Source organism: Antrostomus carolinensis, unplaced genomic scaffold (assembly GCF_000700745.2).
Source record: "Antrostomus carolinensis isolate BGI_N321 unplaced genomic scaffold, ASM70074v2 scaffold15357, whole genome shotgun sequence".
Lineage (NCBI taxonomy): Eukaryota > Metazoa > Chordata > Aves > Caprimulgiformes > Caprimulgidae > Antrostomus > Antrostomus carolinensis.
The window spans coordinates 1-12,995 of NW_010328163.1; the positions used below are offsets into that span (position 1 = coordinate 1).

At 50.7% G+C, this 12,995-nt stretch overlaps 2 protein-coding genes across 2 annotated transcripts in view; one reads left to right on the top strand and one right to left on the bottom strand.

Annotated features, from left to right (window-relative positions):
* Nucleotides 1-5,555: 5,555 nt before the first annotated feature.
* LOC104528223 (F-box/WD repeat-containing protein 4-like) lies at nt 5,556-6,630 on the top strand (the record flags this gene model as incomplete). The annotated part of the gene is made up of 3 exons (XM_010172160.1): nt 5,556-5,696; nt 5,838-5,979; nt 6,233-6,630. Coding segments are annotated over 3 exons (400 nt in total), but the record flags the coding sequence as incomplete, so codon positions are not given.
* A 2,900-nt stretch (nt 6,631-9,530) lies between these two features.
* Nucleotides 9,531-12,995, bottom strand: part of DPCD (deleted in primary ciliary dyskinesia homolog (mouse)) — a 6,519-nt gene continuing 3,054 nt past the window's right edge. Inside the window, exons 3-4 of the mRNA XM_010172161.2 lie at nt 10,867-10,969; nt 9,531-9,731 (exon numbers count right to left, since the gene is read on the bottom strand). Coding sequence (XP_010170463.2) covers nt 9,627-9,731; nt 10,867-10,969 — 208 coding nt within the window. The 3' untranslated portion in view covers nt 9,531-9,626. The remainder of the gene's footprint in view (nt 9,732-10,866; nt 10,970-12,995) is intronic.

A 12,995-nucleotide genomic window follows, 5' to 3' on the forward strand; every position in this document is an offset into this window, starting at 1 on the left:
TCAGCTTCTCATTCACCACCACTCCTAAGTCACTGTCTGGGTCCAAGCAAACCGGCTTGTTCAAGGGCTGAAAGATGCAGGCTGTGTCCTTGGACCAAGGCTCTCCCAGCAGGGAAAAGACACAGAAGTCCAGGGGAGGCCAGATCTAAATGAGTATGTCCTCAATATCACACATTTCTGTTTCCCGCAGATGTTCTGAATTCAGTAGTTTTCTAGAATTTGCACATTTGCATAATACCAATTCTAGTGAATCGGGGTTACCAGAAATGGAGGGTGGAGAGAAAAGCGTTTACTGTTTCATCCCAGGTTTTGGAGTGTACAATATGTGTATTGGAGACAGCTGGCCAAGACCTGCAGCAAATGGGCAGGGTACAGGGAGGGAGGTGCAGACTTGTTTCAGACTCCAGTTGTCAGCAAGGTTTCAGGGAAATCCTGAGCTTTTTTTGGTCACACAAATAATTGCTGTGGCTAGGGAGGCTGTATATGGCTTTAACTTGGTGACAGCAGCATCCCATGGATTATCTGGAAACTAACTATGGCTCTGCCATGACTGATCTTATTGTCTTGATATTACTGGGGTGAGGAGGAATACAGCCTTAAGCTGTTTTTAAAAGGTAAAAGAATCCAGAGAAAACAGCTTGTTTCTGCCATTCCTTGGTAGGTCACTTTGCTTCCTCCAGGCTAGACAGTTCCTGTCTTCTGGAGGTATCACGATAGCTATGCTCATGGCTAAATTTCCAGCATGGAAAGAAAAGAGTGAAACATGGAAATCCCAAATAGCATATTTTAAAAGTGATTTTTAAAAGTCTTGTTTTCTGAAGAATGCGTGGATTGATGGAGATGAATCAAAAGATTCTCTATAGTGCCTGAACAAAATGCCTTTCATTTTTGGACTCATCAGTTTGATACATTCCCCAGGCACAGAGGCTTTGTTTAAACAACTTGTTCTATCAGCAAGGGGTCCAGAGCCTGGTGCTTTCCTGTGCTAGGGACAAAATGGGCTGCTGGGTTTGCTCTGGCTCTGTTCCTTGTGGGCTGGTACTGGATTACTGCCAACATGATTTCAGTCTGTCTAGATGCTTTAAGAGAAAGTAGGAGAAACTAGGAATATCTGTGAGTTTCCTGCTCGGGCCTACCTGTGTGTCTGCAGGTGCTGCATTGGCCTCAGTGGTTTGTGGTTCAGGTGCTGAAGCTGAAAGCTCTGGCTCTAGACTGGTCTTTCCAGGAAACCTGGACTGTCACATTTGTGATTCTGCTCCGCAGAGCTCCACTGATGAAGAGATGTTTCTGTTGATGCCACCCAGCACTGGGACTGAACCCTGGCACTATCTGGCCCAGGCTGCTCAGTACAGAAAACATGGCAAAACTACCACCATCTGCACAGCTAACTACCTGGCTTGCCCACAGGAGGCCTGGGAGTGGAACAGCCTCTACTTGCTATTGCTGGAGGACTAGGGCATGGTGGGGAGGTGGTGTGGACCTTCCATGCTTGGTCTTGCTTGGGCTTCGCAGTGACTTTGTGACTAACCTTTGTAGTGCATAGCAAGGACAGGGCACCCTGGCCTCTGAAGCTCTGAGGATCAGCTACCTGGTTTTTGGAAGGGGTTTGGATGCAGAGGGTAAAAAAGGGCCCACAATGAAAGAAGGCTGCTCCCAGCTGCATTTGAATGCTGCTGGTGATCTCTGCAAGCTGGTGAGAAGCAAGGTTCAAAGTTCAAGGTATCATGTCTCTTTCTGTCCCTCACTAAGATATCTTCTGCCCATGTAAGCTGTTGGAAAACCATCGTTAATGTGTTGGTATATCTGCTACTTTTCTGTTGCTCCTTGATGGATTATCTTGATCCTTTATGGGTTATTAAGGATTAGCTGTGGGTTCTGCTGTGAGTTTTGCTCCCTAGGAAGTGAAAGCTGTTGGGGACTGGGGTTTGAAGGCAGGGAGTATTTGGGATAATAAAGACTGGACAATTTGTGGGCACTAACTTGTGATCCCAAGGCTGGGAGAGTTGTGGTGGCGGAGAGTTCTCTTCCCAGCATGGGTTCAGCATGGCATATGCTGCAGGGACGTGGAGGTAGCCTGGCATGGTGGTAGCTGGTCCAGAGACTCCTTAATCTGCTGAAAAATGTGGGAAATATTGTTTTCTGCATTTTTATCAGTTCAAGTGCCCATGCTAGAACACTCTTCTGGTTTGTGTGTCTGGTGTACAGCACAGTATGATTTTTCCCCTGGTGTCAGATTATTAAGTGCTTCACTGTAGCAACTAATGCGTTGTTTGTGTAAACTGCTCAAGGACTCTGCTGTCTGCAGGGGCTGGACCCTCCCAGTTGAAAGCTGCTTTGGCTGATCGGTTCTTGGGGCAGGAGAATTGAACTGATTAACATACCAGCAAAGCAAGGTTTGCTTTGCTGCAGTAACTTGCAAATATCTGTGCTCCTTTCCTGCCTACAGAGAACAGCTAATATTTTTTTTCCTTTTTTTTTTTTTTTTTTCCCTTTCTTTTTATTGCCTAGGCTGGAAAGGGAAGTGGAGGGAGGAAAACAGGTGTGACTCTGCTGGGATACTTGGGTACCACTTCAGTGAGGTGTGATGGCATGGAGAAACATGGGGAGTGAGGCAGCTGGGTGGTGTTCAGTGCTGCATAGGAAGCTCTGAAGGCAGGAATCCAGTCTCTCTGGTTTCTCCTGTCCCTTTCACGCTGAAATTTTTCACTTGGAGACATCACCAGGCTGCCATTAAAAATTGCTACCATCTTGCAGCACTGCAGACTGAGGTCTGGTATGGAGATGGAAGACAAGCTTTAGTGTGACCAGGCTCGCTCTGGGTGTGATGGCTGCTTGTTTAGAGGTGAGAGGTTGTGAGGAGATCTGCTGTGACCCATTTCAAGCACCTGAGGAAGAAGGCTGGTCCCAGTGAGTAAAAAATCCCTGGATGTACTTCTGCATCCTGCTGCCTTTCCTCAGCACAGTGCTCCTCTCTCCCTGAGCTCAGTTAGTCCTTTACACGTTAAAGGTGTATTAGCAGGGGAAAGGGTGGAGAGGGAAATAGCACAAACAGGCTTCAGCTAGCCAGCAGGAGAGAGATATTCACCAGATGTGCTGCAGGGCTGTGTGGCACATATGCAGCTGTCTGTCCTGGTTTCTTCTCCTGAAGTGCCACATACTCAGAGTACCAGTCCAGGGGCTACCTTATGAAACCAAATAAAAAAGCAGTAGCATGTGGAAGTGGGGAAAGAGGGGTCCAAGCTGCTGGTGCTGCCTAGGGCTTGCTGAGATAGCTCATCTCCCGTGAGTATCTCCCTGCTCCTGCCTGAGCACCGGACAGAGGACTCTGCAGGTTGGCCCCTTATGCATCTCACAGGCAGTCCAAGGATTCTTGTTTGGGAGATCAGCTGACTTCTCCTCATATCTCTGTTGTATGTCTTACAGCTCTGGGCTACACCTATAACTCATAGGATGAAGAAGGCTTTGTAGAAGCCTTGAGAAGGGTTGTGTTCATGTCCATCTGTCCTGCTGGCTTTGCAGAGTGGCAGATGGAGAGGATCTCTGTGCTTGGAGGGGCAGGGGAGTGCCAGAGCTCAGAGATGCCCATCCATGTCTCACTCCATGGTGGAGCTGAGGACCCATCTGCCCCAGCCCAACCCTGCAGCTCTTGTTCCCAGTGTTCAGATTGTGAATGCTTCAACCTCTCGACCTGCACACAGGTGCAGAGTTGCTACTAGGTTGGTTTGCAAGTAACCTTCCAAGGGTTAATGTAAGAAGGTTGCAAAAGGCTGAAGCTTGGAATCCCCTCGATCCCTTGCTTGGAGAAACACAAAGTCCAATAAGCCAGCACCCCTGGTTTCATGTTGGGGGGGGATTAATTCATGCACTTGATGTTAAAGCTTGTCCGAGAGGTTTGCAGGGGGGGGCCATCGCTAGGGCTGGTTGGCCTCTGTAAATGGTTGCTAGGGCCCTGGCATCAAGGGCCAATGTAGCTGCCCACAGCCACGGTCACGGAGGGAATTACACTGCCACAAAGAAATTGTTATTCTACATAATCTGCTCTTTGGAGAGTGACTGTGGGGAAACAGGCTGGCCCCAGCATGCCGCCAGCTCTGTGATCATAGAAGCGTGCTGGCTGCAAAGATCGGCCAGGGCTCGCCTTCTGATCTGGGGACACCAGGGCTCGAGGCGCTAATCTGCTTTATCAGCGATTTCTCTCTCCTGACACAAAGGTGTTTACTTGTTTTAACATCTCCCAGGACTCTATTTCTCCTTTTGTGTGGTCTTTATCCCCCGACGAGGGCTTTAGCCCAGATTACAGACAGAATTAAGGCATTTGGCGATGTGCCTCAGAACTGTGTGATGCTGGATCAAGGAGCAGAAAGTAACAAAATAATGGGGGGAGATGCTGGGAGTGACCCCACTGCGGGATCCGTGCTGTCGGCTTTCAGGACCGCTTCATTGTCCTGAGAACCAAGAGTCTGTTGGAGAGGGGTGGCTGTGCAGCAGGGTTTGAAAAGCAGGTGCTCCAAGGTTTATTGTGGCCAGCATGTTTGATTTAGAGAGTGTGAGGAGGAGGAGGAGGAAGAAAAGGACGGTTTGCAATAGGTGGCTGTTTCAAGCAGCTGGGCAGATTGACCCCTCTGTTCTGGAGTCTGCCCTGGCTGGGTGTCGCTGACTGGGGCAGGTGGAGTGATACTGGCAACAGGCTGTGCCAGGTGCCTGATGCAATTTCATATGGCTCAGGGAAGGGGCTCAAGCTCCTTCTTGCAGTCTGGCGGGGTGGGCCCTCACCAGGCACCATCCACCTGATGAGCTGCTGGTTCTGCACATGAATGAGCAGCAGAGTGATACAGCCACAAAGCATCTGGTGTAGAGCTTCGTGGAGATCTTGCTTTTACTCGTTCACAGCAAGCAAGGAATTAAAGAGGAGAGGGTCAGAAAAAAATGACCTAGCCTTTGGAAGGTCATTATGTTCATCTCCAGAACAGCCCTGGGGTGGTTGGTCTTGACCTGTCATGTTCAGCCCCAGATATGGTGTTTGCAGTGTGCAGTGTAACTGGAGGGGGTTGAGAAGAGCAGCCATGGCACACTGAGTCAGGAGAGTCTGATTTGCCTGTAGGTCTGAGCTGTGTGTTAAAGACGTGGGGAAACACCCCAGTGGGCAGGATTTTGAAGGATGGAGTCTGGGATGTGATGGGATTGATGAGGTAAGTGGCTTTGGAGTTTGACTAAGCTGAGAATTGTGTCCCATGGCAATGGAGCCCCATCATTCAGAGTACTGGTCACTTCTCCCAAGGAAAATGTTCCTGTTCTGCTGGGGGTCAGCTGTGCCTGACCTCTTATAGCTTGGCCCTTCCTCTTACAGCTCTGACTCCTGCTGGTCACCCTCGTAACAGTTAGTGGCCCAATCAGTAGCAGAAACCGGGGGAGGGAAAGGAAAACTGTGCAGACATTTCCATTCTGTTAAATCACAGAAATGAGGAGACTTCTGTGACACCATCTCTGCTCTGGCCAGCTGAATTGGAAGGGTGCTTTGCTCTGAATGATCCTTCTCCTGTTGTGTTTCATTGCAGTGGTCAGCTGTTGACCTGCTTAGGGACTGACTTCCACCATGGAGCTGGAGTCCTTGATGTCTTCTATGAAACGCCCTCCCTTCTCCTTTCTTGTGGGTATGACACCTACATCCGCTACTGGGACATACGGACCAGCACCAGGTGAGCCTGCCCATCTGGGGCCTGCGTGAGGCTCCTGGGCTCTCTGTGCAGGCTCTGGGGACCTTCAGGCAAATTGGGCCTCAGATCCATTGGTGGAGAAGTGGAAGCTCAGCCCCACTCTGGTTTGTGTTGCCCTTGCAGGAAGTGTGTCCAGGAGTGGGAGGAGCCCCATGACAGCGCCCTGTACTGCATAAGGAGTGATAAGAACCATATGATTGCCAGCGGCTCTTCTTACTACGGCGTGGTGCGCCTGTGGGATAAGCGGCAGACTCGGTGCCTGCAGGTGAGGGCCAGCTGGAGGCTGGGCAGCAGCAGAGCTGCTGAGTTGCTCTCTGGCAGTCCAGTGCCCATGTCTCTGAAGGAAGAGAGGGGGGCTGCTGGGCTGTCTTTGGGGTGAGCCCATCATGGGGAACCTGACCTATACGCAGGGAAAAGCCCGCTTTGCTCAGGCATCTCAACCTTTTGGTCTGTAACACTGGTTGGGGTCTTTGGGCTGAACTCTTCTTTGGAAGGTTGATTCTCTTATTTTCTTGCAGAGCTTTCACCTGTCTTCACCCACCAGCAGCCCAGTGTACTGCCTCCGTTTCAGTACCACCCATCTGTACGCTGCCCTGGCATCTGCCCTGCACGTCCTAGACTTCACAGCCCCGTGAAGGGCACCACAGCTGCTTCTGGTCACCCCAGCTCAGCAGAGTTGACACTTGGCTCAGGGAACTGCAGGGCAGGAGAGGCGAGAATGGCCCCCAAGGCTTCTGAAGGGATTTTTTTTGCCTGCCAGAAAGCTACAATGAAGAGTGCACAAAGGGCCAGGCTTTCTCAACCTCTCACCTGCCTGGTAGTGGAAAAAAGGCCAATTGTCCTTTGCCCTTTTTATTTCATACAAGTCAGAGTTTGTTTTATTAAATGTGTTCTTTTTCCTTTTTTTTTTTTCTTTTCCTGTGGTTACAGCATTTGAGAGGCAACTTGAACTGGGATGCCCTGTTGGCTGTGTGTGCTGGTCAGGTTGAGCTCAGCCAAGCTCTGAGCCATGTGAAGCAAGTCTAGGCTGTGTGTGGGGTGGCCTGATTTGGTGGAAGGGAAAGGTGCCTGGAGCAGCGCCCACCTTCACCTGCGCTTGCTCTCCTGACAGCTGCTTGTGTTGTCCTTTGCAGCCAAGAGCAAGAATTAAGCTAAAAGGCAGAGCCAGCCCTGCTTTCAGTGTACACCTCCCCAAGCTGGCCATCAGGTCAGGCTGTGCACTTGGCAGGGCTGAAACAGTCGCGTTTTGCTAAATAAAAATCTGAAGGGAAACAAAAGAGACTGTCTGTTTTGTTTCAAGTTCCAAAGGGGCTGCCATGTTAACCGCTGATCACAGAGGCCTGGCTGGGTGGAGGAGGTCGGGCCTATTTTCACATGCTGTCTAGATGTCTACTAGATCTCTCTCCCTGGCTAGACCCATGGAAACACACTGCTGCATTGAAGGCAGTTCTTGGGATCTTGGATCTCGTGTCACTTTTTCAAACGGGAATTCAAAGCACAGGACCTGGAACATAGAATCATAGAATGGTTTGGATTGGAAGGGACCTTAAAGATCATCCAGTTCCAATCCCTCTGCCATCAGCAGGGACACCTTCCACTAGATCAGGTTGCTCAAAGCCTCATCCAGCCTGGCCTTAAACACTTACAGGGAGGGGGCATCCACAACTTCCTTGGGCATGCTTGCTGCCTGCATAGTGAAGCAGCAAACTGGACTAGTGTGAGCACCAAAGCCTTCATGTGATTTACTGGGATCCCATAGGCAGGTCTAAGTAGGCTCCGCTCCTTTTTGTGTCAGACTTCTGAACCTGAGCTGCATCTCAGAAAAAACATATCTTTCAGTGTGCTCTGTGCTGTCCAGATGAACGTGGATGGCTGTGGGTGAATGCAGCAGTGTCTGGTCTTCCTTGAGGAGGAAGGTGTGTGAACCCTACTTGGCTGCGCGTTCAGGTATCCTGGATAGGTAAAGGAGAGATTTTTCACAAACTGGGAGCACTTCTAGGGCGAAGCACCTAGTGTGGTGCTTTGTTAGAACTGAATAGGTAATTTCCACTGTAAAGAGGCTGCTCTTCCCTTGTGATGCATAAAAATTGGAAGAGGGTGTTTGCTGGAGCCCCTGCCTAGGCAGGGAGGGAGTGGAACCAACCAGCTCCTCACCTGCTTGAAGGCAGCCCTCCATTCCCAGTGGGTGTGAGACAGCAGCTCAGGGTTCGAAGCAATTTAAAAACCTGGCTTTGCTGCAAGATCATGTTGTCATGAGGATCTTTCCAGCACAGCTCCCTGGGTCACAGTTCCTGGTCTGCCTGTTCCTCTGGTGCCACTCACGCCTCCTTGCTGCCAGCTCCCTTGTAGCTACTGTGGTGCCACATATCCTCATTGTGTAAGTGGCAGAGTTGATGTCTAAGTGTGCCCAAGCAATCATCTACTGCTGTAAAAAGATGCCATGGCTGGAACAATCTTCCATCAGCTCAAAGCTGTCGACCCCAAAGACTGCTAGCCCAGGGCAGTGATTCTGGGGGAAACCTCTGGGTTATTGGTAACACTGAGCTGTTGCTGAAAAGATGGTGCTTTGCCTCAGGAGCTGCTAAATACTGCTGCTGTATTGCTTGGAGCACTTTGGGCTCTGCATGTGGGGAGAGCTCTAGGTAAGTGGTTAGGCATGAGATGGGAGACCAGAGAGAGAGCTAGCAGTGGGGCAGGTCTCATTTTTCTCAAGCCCCGATGTGTTACAGGTCCTTTAATGAAATTGGGTAGGATGGAAATATTAAATGTCTTTGGCAATGTCTCCAGGGAGAGGCTGTGAAGGAACTGGAGTAACTGTGGGGTGGGATGAGATGTTCTTTATTGCAGTGGGACTTGGGTAAGGCCCAGAGTAGGAGTGAGCGTGTCAGCTGAGCAGGTGAACAAGTATCACTGGTGCAGGAAACTCCTCCCATGACAGTCCCACCTGCAACTCTGCTGCTGCCAGTCCTGCCATTTCTTTTCTGCAGCCACGTTGGTGGGTCCTGCACTCTTGTAGCTGCTTTCAGGTTCTTCCTGGCTGAAGCAGAGCTGGAGCCCTATGGTGATGCCAGCGCTGGCGTGTGGAAGGGAAGGATGGTGCAGGGTAGACAGGAGCTGGTTGGAGGGCTAGTTGCTAAAGCAGCACTGCTGGGGCTGTCCCTGTGCATGGGGTGCTGTCTGTGCAGCGAGGTTTGTGATGGGACATGTTTGTGCCCCCATGGAAGGGGTGTGCAACTGCTACTCCTGAGCTGGCCAGCGGCCCCTGTCACTGCTCTCCTCCATGCCATGCAAATGAAGGCAGCTGCATTTCAGTTCCTGAGCTCTGCACAGCTGCCTGTGTTCCACACGTCACGTCACACGTGGCTGGTGGTAAGGAAGCCGTTGGGTGTCCTCCTCATCACCCTATTTCATAGGCTGTGACCATTCAGGTCTAAGCAGTGATGCTGTTTGCAGAGACACCAGGGTCTCCAGAACATCATTCTAACTGCACAGAGGACCTTGCACACCAGCGCAGGAGGGAGTTGCTTCCAAGCACATCCCAGGAAGGTAAGGGGTGCAAGGAAGGGGTTCTTGTTTTCCAAACATTACTGCCTTCCATGATGGTGGCAGAGAGGGAATTCCCAAGGGGAACTACCCAGCTTTCATGTCTCTTCTGTTGACGGAGGATGGGGAGAGGGCTGCTGGCTGTGGATGCTGGTGCATTTCCTTTGCGTGCTGCAGCTTCCCACAACTCTTAGAAAGATTGTAAATGTACATCAGTAAAGAAATTGACCGCCCTGCCTTCTCCCTGGGCCTGCAACAATTTCTCCAAACAGCTCTACTAACAACAGGACTAATTTTTATTAGAAAAGGCAAAATAAATACCATGAAGCTGAGGCAGACAGCTGTCCTCAGCCTCTTAGCAGCCACTGCCTACTGGGTTTTACAGTCGCCATCCCCACTGTTTGCTGCCTTTATCTTCTTCAGCTCCTTCTGCAGCTGCTCTTCTGCTGCCAGGATCTCCTTCGGCTTCTGGTACTGTAGGACAGAGAGAAATGCCCTTAGAACTCCTGTTCAGCCACTGCTCCGAGCAGACCAACTGGGGCTGGGTGCTGCCAGTGCAGCTGGGCCCTCCTGCCCAGGGAGGCTTTTCTGTAATCAGCTGCCTCTGAAGCCTGTTTGGAGAGGTGGTACCACCACACTAGGGACATTTGCCAAGATCTGGAGTCTCTTTTACAGTACAAGTAAAACTTTCCAGTTGGATGTGGAGTCCTGGCCCGCACCAACCCCTCTGGAATATCCTGGCAAGCTGTGTCATACAGTTCCCTGGTGTGCTCGCTGATGGTATGCTCACATGTGTTATATAAAATACACATTTTTTAAAAGGCAGACATCTGAGAAGTAAGAGTTGCAGTTCCTCTGTCCTCCCCTCAGAGCCCCCTTGCCCTGCTGCAGTTTAGTGGAGGATGCAGGTGCTTTTTTGGCACAGGTTTGGCTTGTAGCAGACAGAAGCTCAGAAGGACTCAAGGTGCTTTTCTTGGCCTGTTTCCTCTGCGTGTGTACCCCAGCTCTGCTGCAAGGTTTCCCTTGGAGAGCATGCTCTCTGGGTAGCTTCTGCATTTAAGATGAGCACACCTGCTGCTCAAAAGCATCTGCCTGCTTCTGTCTGCTCCTTGCAACAAGAAGTGCATGCCTGTTTTCTACTCTCACTTCCACCACGTGTGTGGAAGCGTGCCCTCTCTGTGTATCCTGACACAAAGCAGCAGATGATTTATTTCTGTCCCCCCGCCCCAAGACTGCGAGGCACCTCTAAGTGTAGCAGGTTCTTGGACTCTTAACACACTCTGAGGCAAGAGAAACTTGCTGTCACTGAGAGTGGAGGCTTGCTCAGGTCTGAGGGAGGGATACATGGAAAATGGGACACGATGGACTCTTCCACCTGCAAGTCACCTTGAGCAGCAAGCAGGGCCCCTCCTGCGGCCTGGGCTGTCCTGGCTAGTGTCAGCATGCCTAGTGTCATCTGAAACTCCCACTGACTGTGTGACAGAGAAGGGGGCTCATCAGTGACCCTCAGCAGATCTCCCTGTGTCGTTTCCCCACATGTAAGAATTTTAACTTCTTTGTGGACATAAAGAGAAGGGCAAAGTGCTGTTCTACGTGGCTAAAATCTCACCGTGATGATAAGGGTGTTGTTGGCGTGGGTGAAGCTCAGTGCAGCTGCGTCCAGGGGGAGCTGGTATCGGTCCAGGTCAGGAATAGAGAACTTCTTGTAGTACCTTCAGATGAGAGAGGAGACAGAAGTAATGAAGGGGGGTTCCCCTTCCCCTGATAGTGGTGCTGAGCTATGCAGTGCTGCTCTGTAAGGTGTAGATGTGGACAACAGACCTCTCGGGGTTGGCAGGAGGACACTGTGCCATACTATGTGGCTGCTGGTGCCCCCAGACTGGCAGGAGCACTGGAAACAAACCCTCCAAACTGGAAATCAGTGCTGGCAAAGTCCTGAAGGGCTTTGGTGTGTGAAAGCAGGATCGGTCCCTCCAGCTTGCCCTTGAGCAGTGCCAGACATGGTTAGGGACAGAGTACTCGGCCCTACTGAGAAAGGTCCCTTCATCCCTGCTCACCACCTCTCCTTCTGTCTAAGCTCCAGCTCCCATTAGCTCTTGTCAAAACAGCTGCCAAAGCCCCTGTACCCTGTGACTTACTTCCCTGAGTGATGCACCATTTTGTGTTGCAGTCCTTCCTAAACCCAACTTCTTGGCCTGTTGCTTGCTTCTGCTCTGCCTCCTGGATCACCTCCAGCTTTGGTGGCACAATGGTGCTTGGGCATACCCCTGGGCACAGAGCTCCAGGTGTAGCTGCCCACAGTCACCTGAGCCTCTCCTCTGCAGCATCTCCATGCAGCTGCCATGGTGGCTCTGGTGCTCCTCTGCATTCCCAGCTCCTCTAGGTGTTCTTTCCCTGGTCTCCAGCCCAGTCTCCCACTCACCTCTCACATCTGAGAAGAGGACAGAGAGGTTTTTGCCTGCTCCCTAGCCAGCTTGTGTTTTCCACCAATCAAACCTCGGGCGTTGCTCAGTATGAAGGAAAGGGGATATATTTCAGGTAGAACTTAGGGGTTATAAGCTGTCTAGGCAGCTAAGAGATTTCCTAAGACTTTGGGACCAGAACCTTGTCTGTGTTTGCTTGAGACCTTTCTTCCATGGCATGGAAGCCCTGCGTCTGCTGCTTCTCTCTGGGGCTGCACCAAATACACTAGTTGGTGATCCTGTGCCCACCTAGAGCCATAGTTGGGTTCTTAGTCTTTTCCAGCACTCCAGTGGGCAATCCTCCCCAAGGAACTGGCCTGCAGCAGGCACTGAGGTGCCCAGAGCAGGAACAGGCAGCAGCTGCTGTCATACCATGAGGGGTTCTCCTCCATACATCTGGCTGTGTGTGAGGCTTGGCCTCTGTAGCTACCTCTGCCCAAATTGCAGTTTATTTTCCAAGTCACGGTGCAAACAGCTACAAAGGGCAAATGGCTCTCCTGCTGCAGCGGGAAGAATGTGTGCAGCTTGTTACCGCAGGGCTCAAACCGTTCTGTGTTGTCACTGCTGTCGGTATTTGGAAAAGGTGGCAGACATGGATAATAAGGGAGATGTCAAAGGTTAAACAGCAGAGATTAGATGAACACAAAGACATGTTAAGGAAGTGTTAACTTCTTACCGATTAGACAAAAAAAAAAAAAAAAAAGAAAAAAAAGAAAAAAAAGCAGTACACAGAAAAAAACCCACTGTTTCAAAAGGCCTTGGGAGTCATCAATGAAACAGCAGCATTCTGCTGCCCCAGGACTAAGGAGAAGGGGAGAAGAATGGCTTTGGCTGGCCTCAAACTAAAATCTGTGACAAGATCAAAGGAAACTAGATCTGCCTGGCCACCCCCTCCTCCTCCTAACATTACCACTGCCTCTCGCTACAATAATTGAATCAGGTTTGGCGTTTGGGGAGGTGGCTTTCTGGGTTTGTTTTTAGAGTTTAGTTTAATGGATTTATTTTACAGCAAGAGGTTTTAAGTAAATCCCACTTGAGCAGCCCTTGCCGTGGCCAGAGGGAACAGGAGTGACTGGTGGAAGTGAAGAGCTCCTGTCTGGGCTGGGGAGGAAGCTGATGGGTGGTTATCCCTGCAGAAGCAGGCAGATTCTCTGCCCTCGCCTCTCACCCCATGGCCAAGGGCAGTATTGCACTCTGAGCCTGGGCCCTGGCCTGAGATCCACAGCGCGTATGTGAAGTCACCTCTACTATTTTCCTACTGGAAACCCATTTTCTG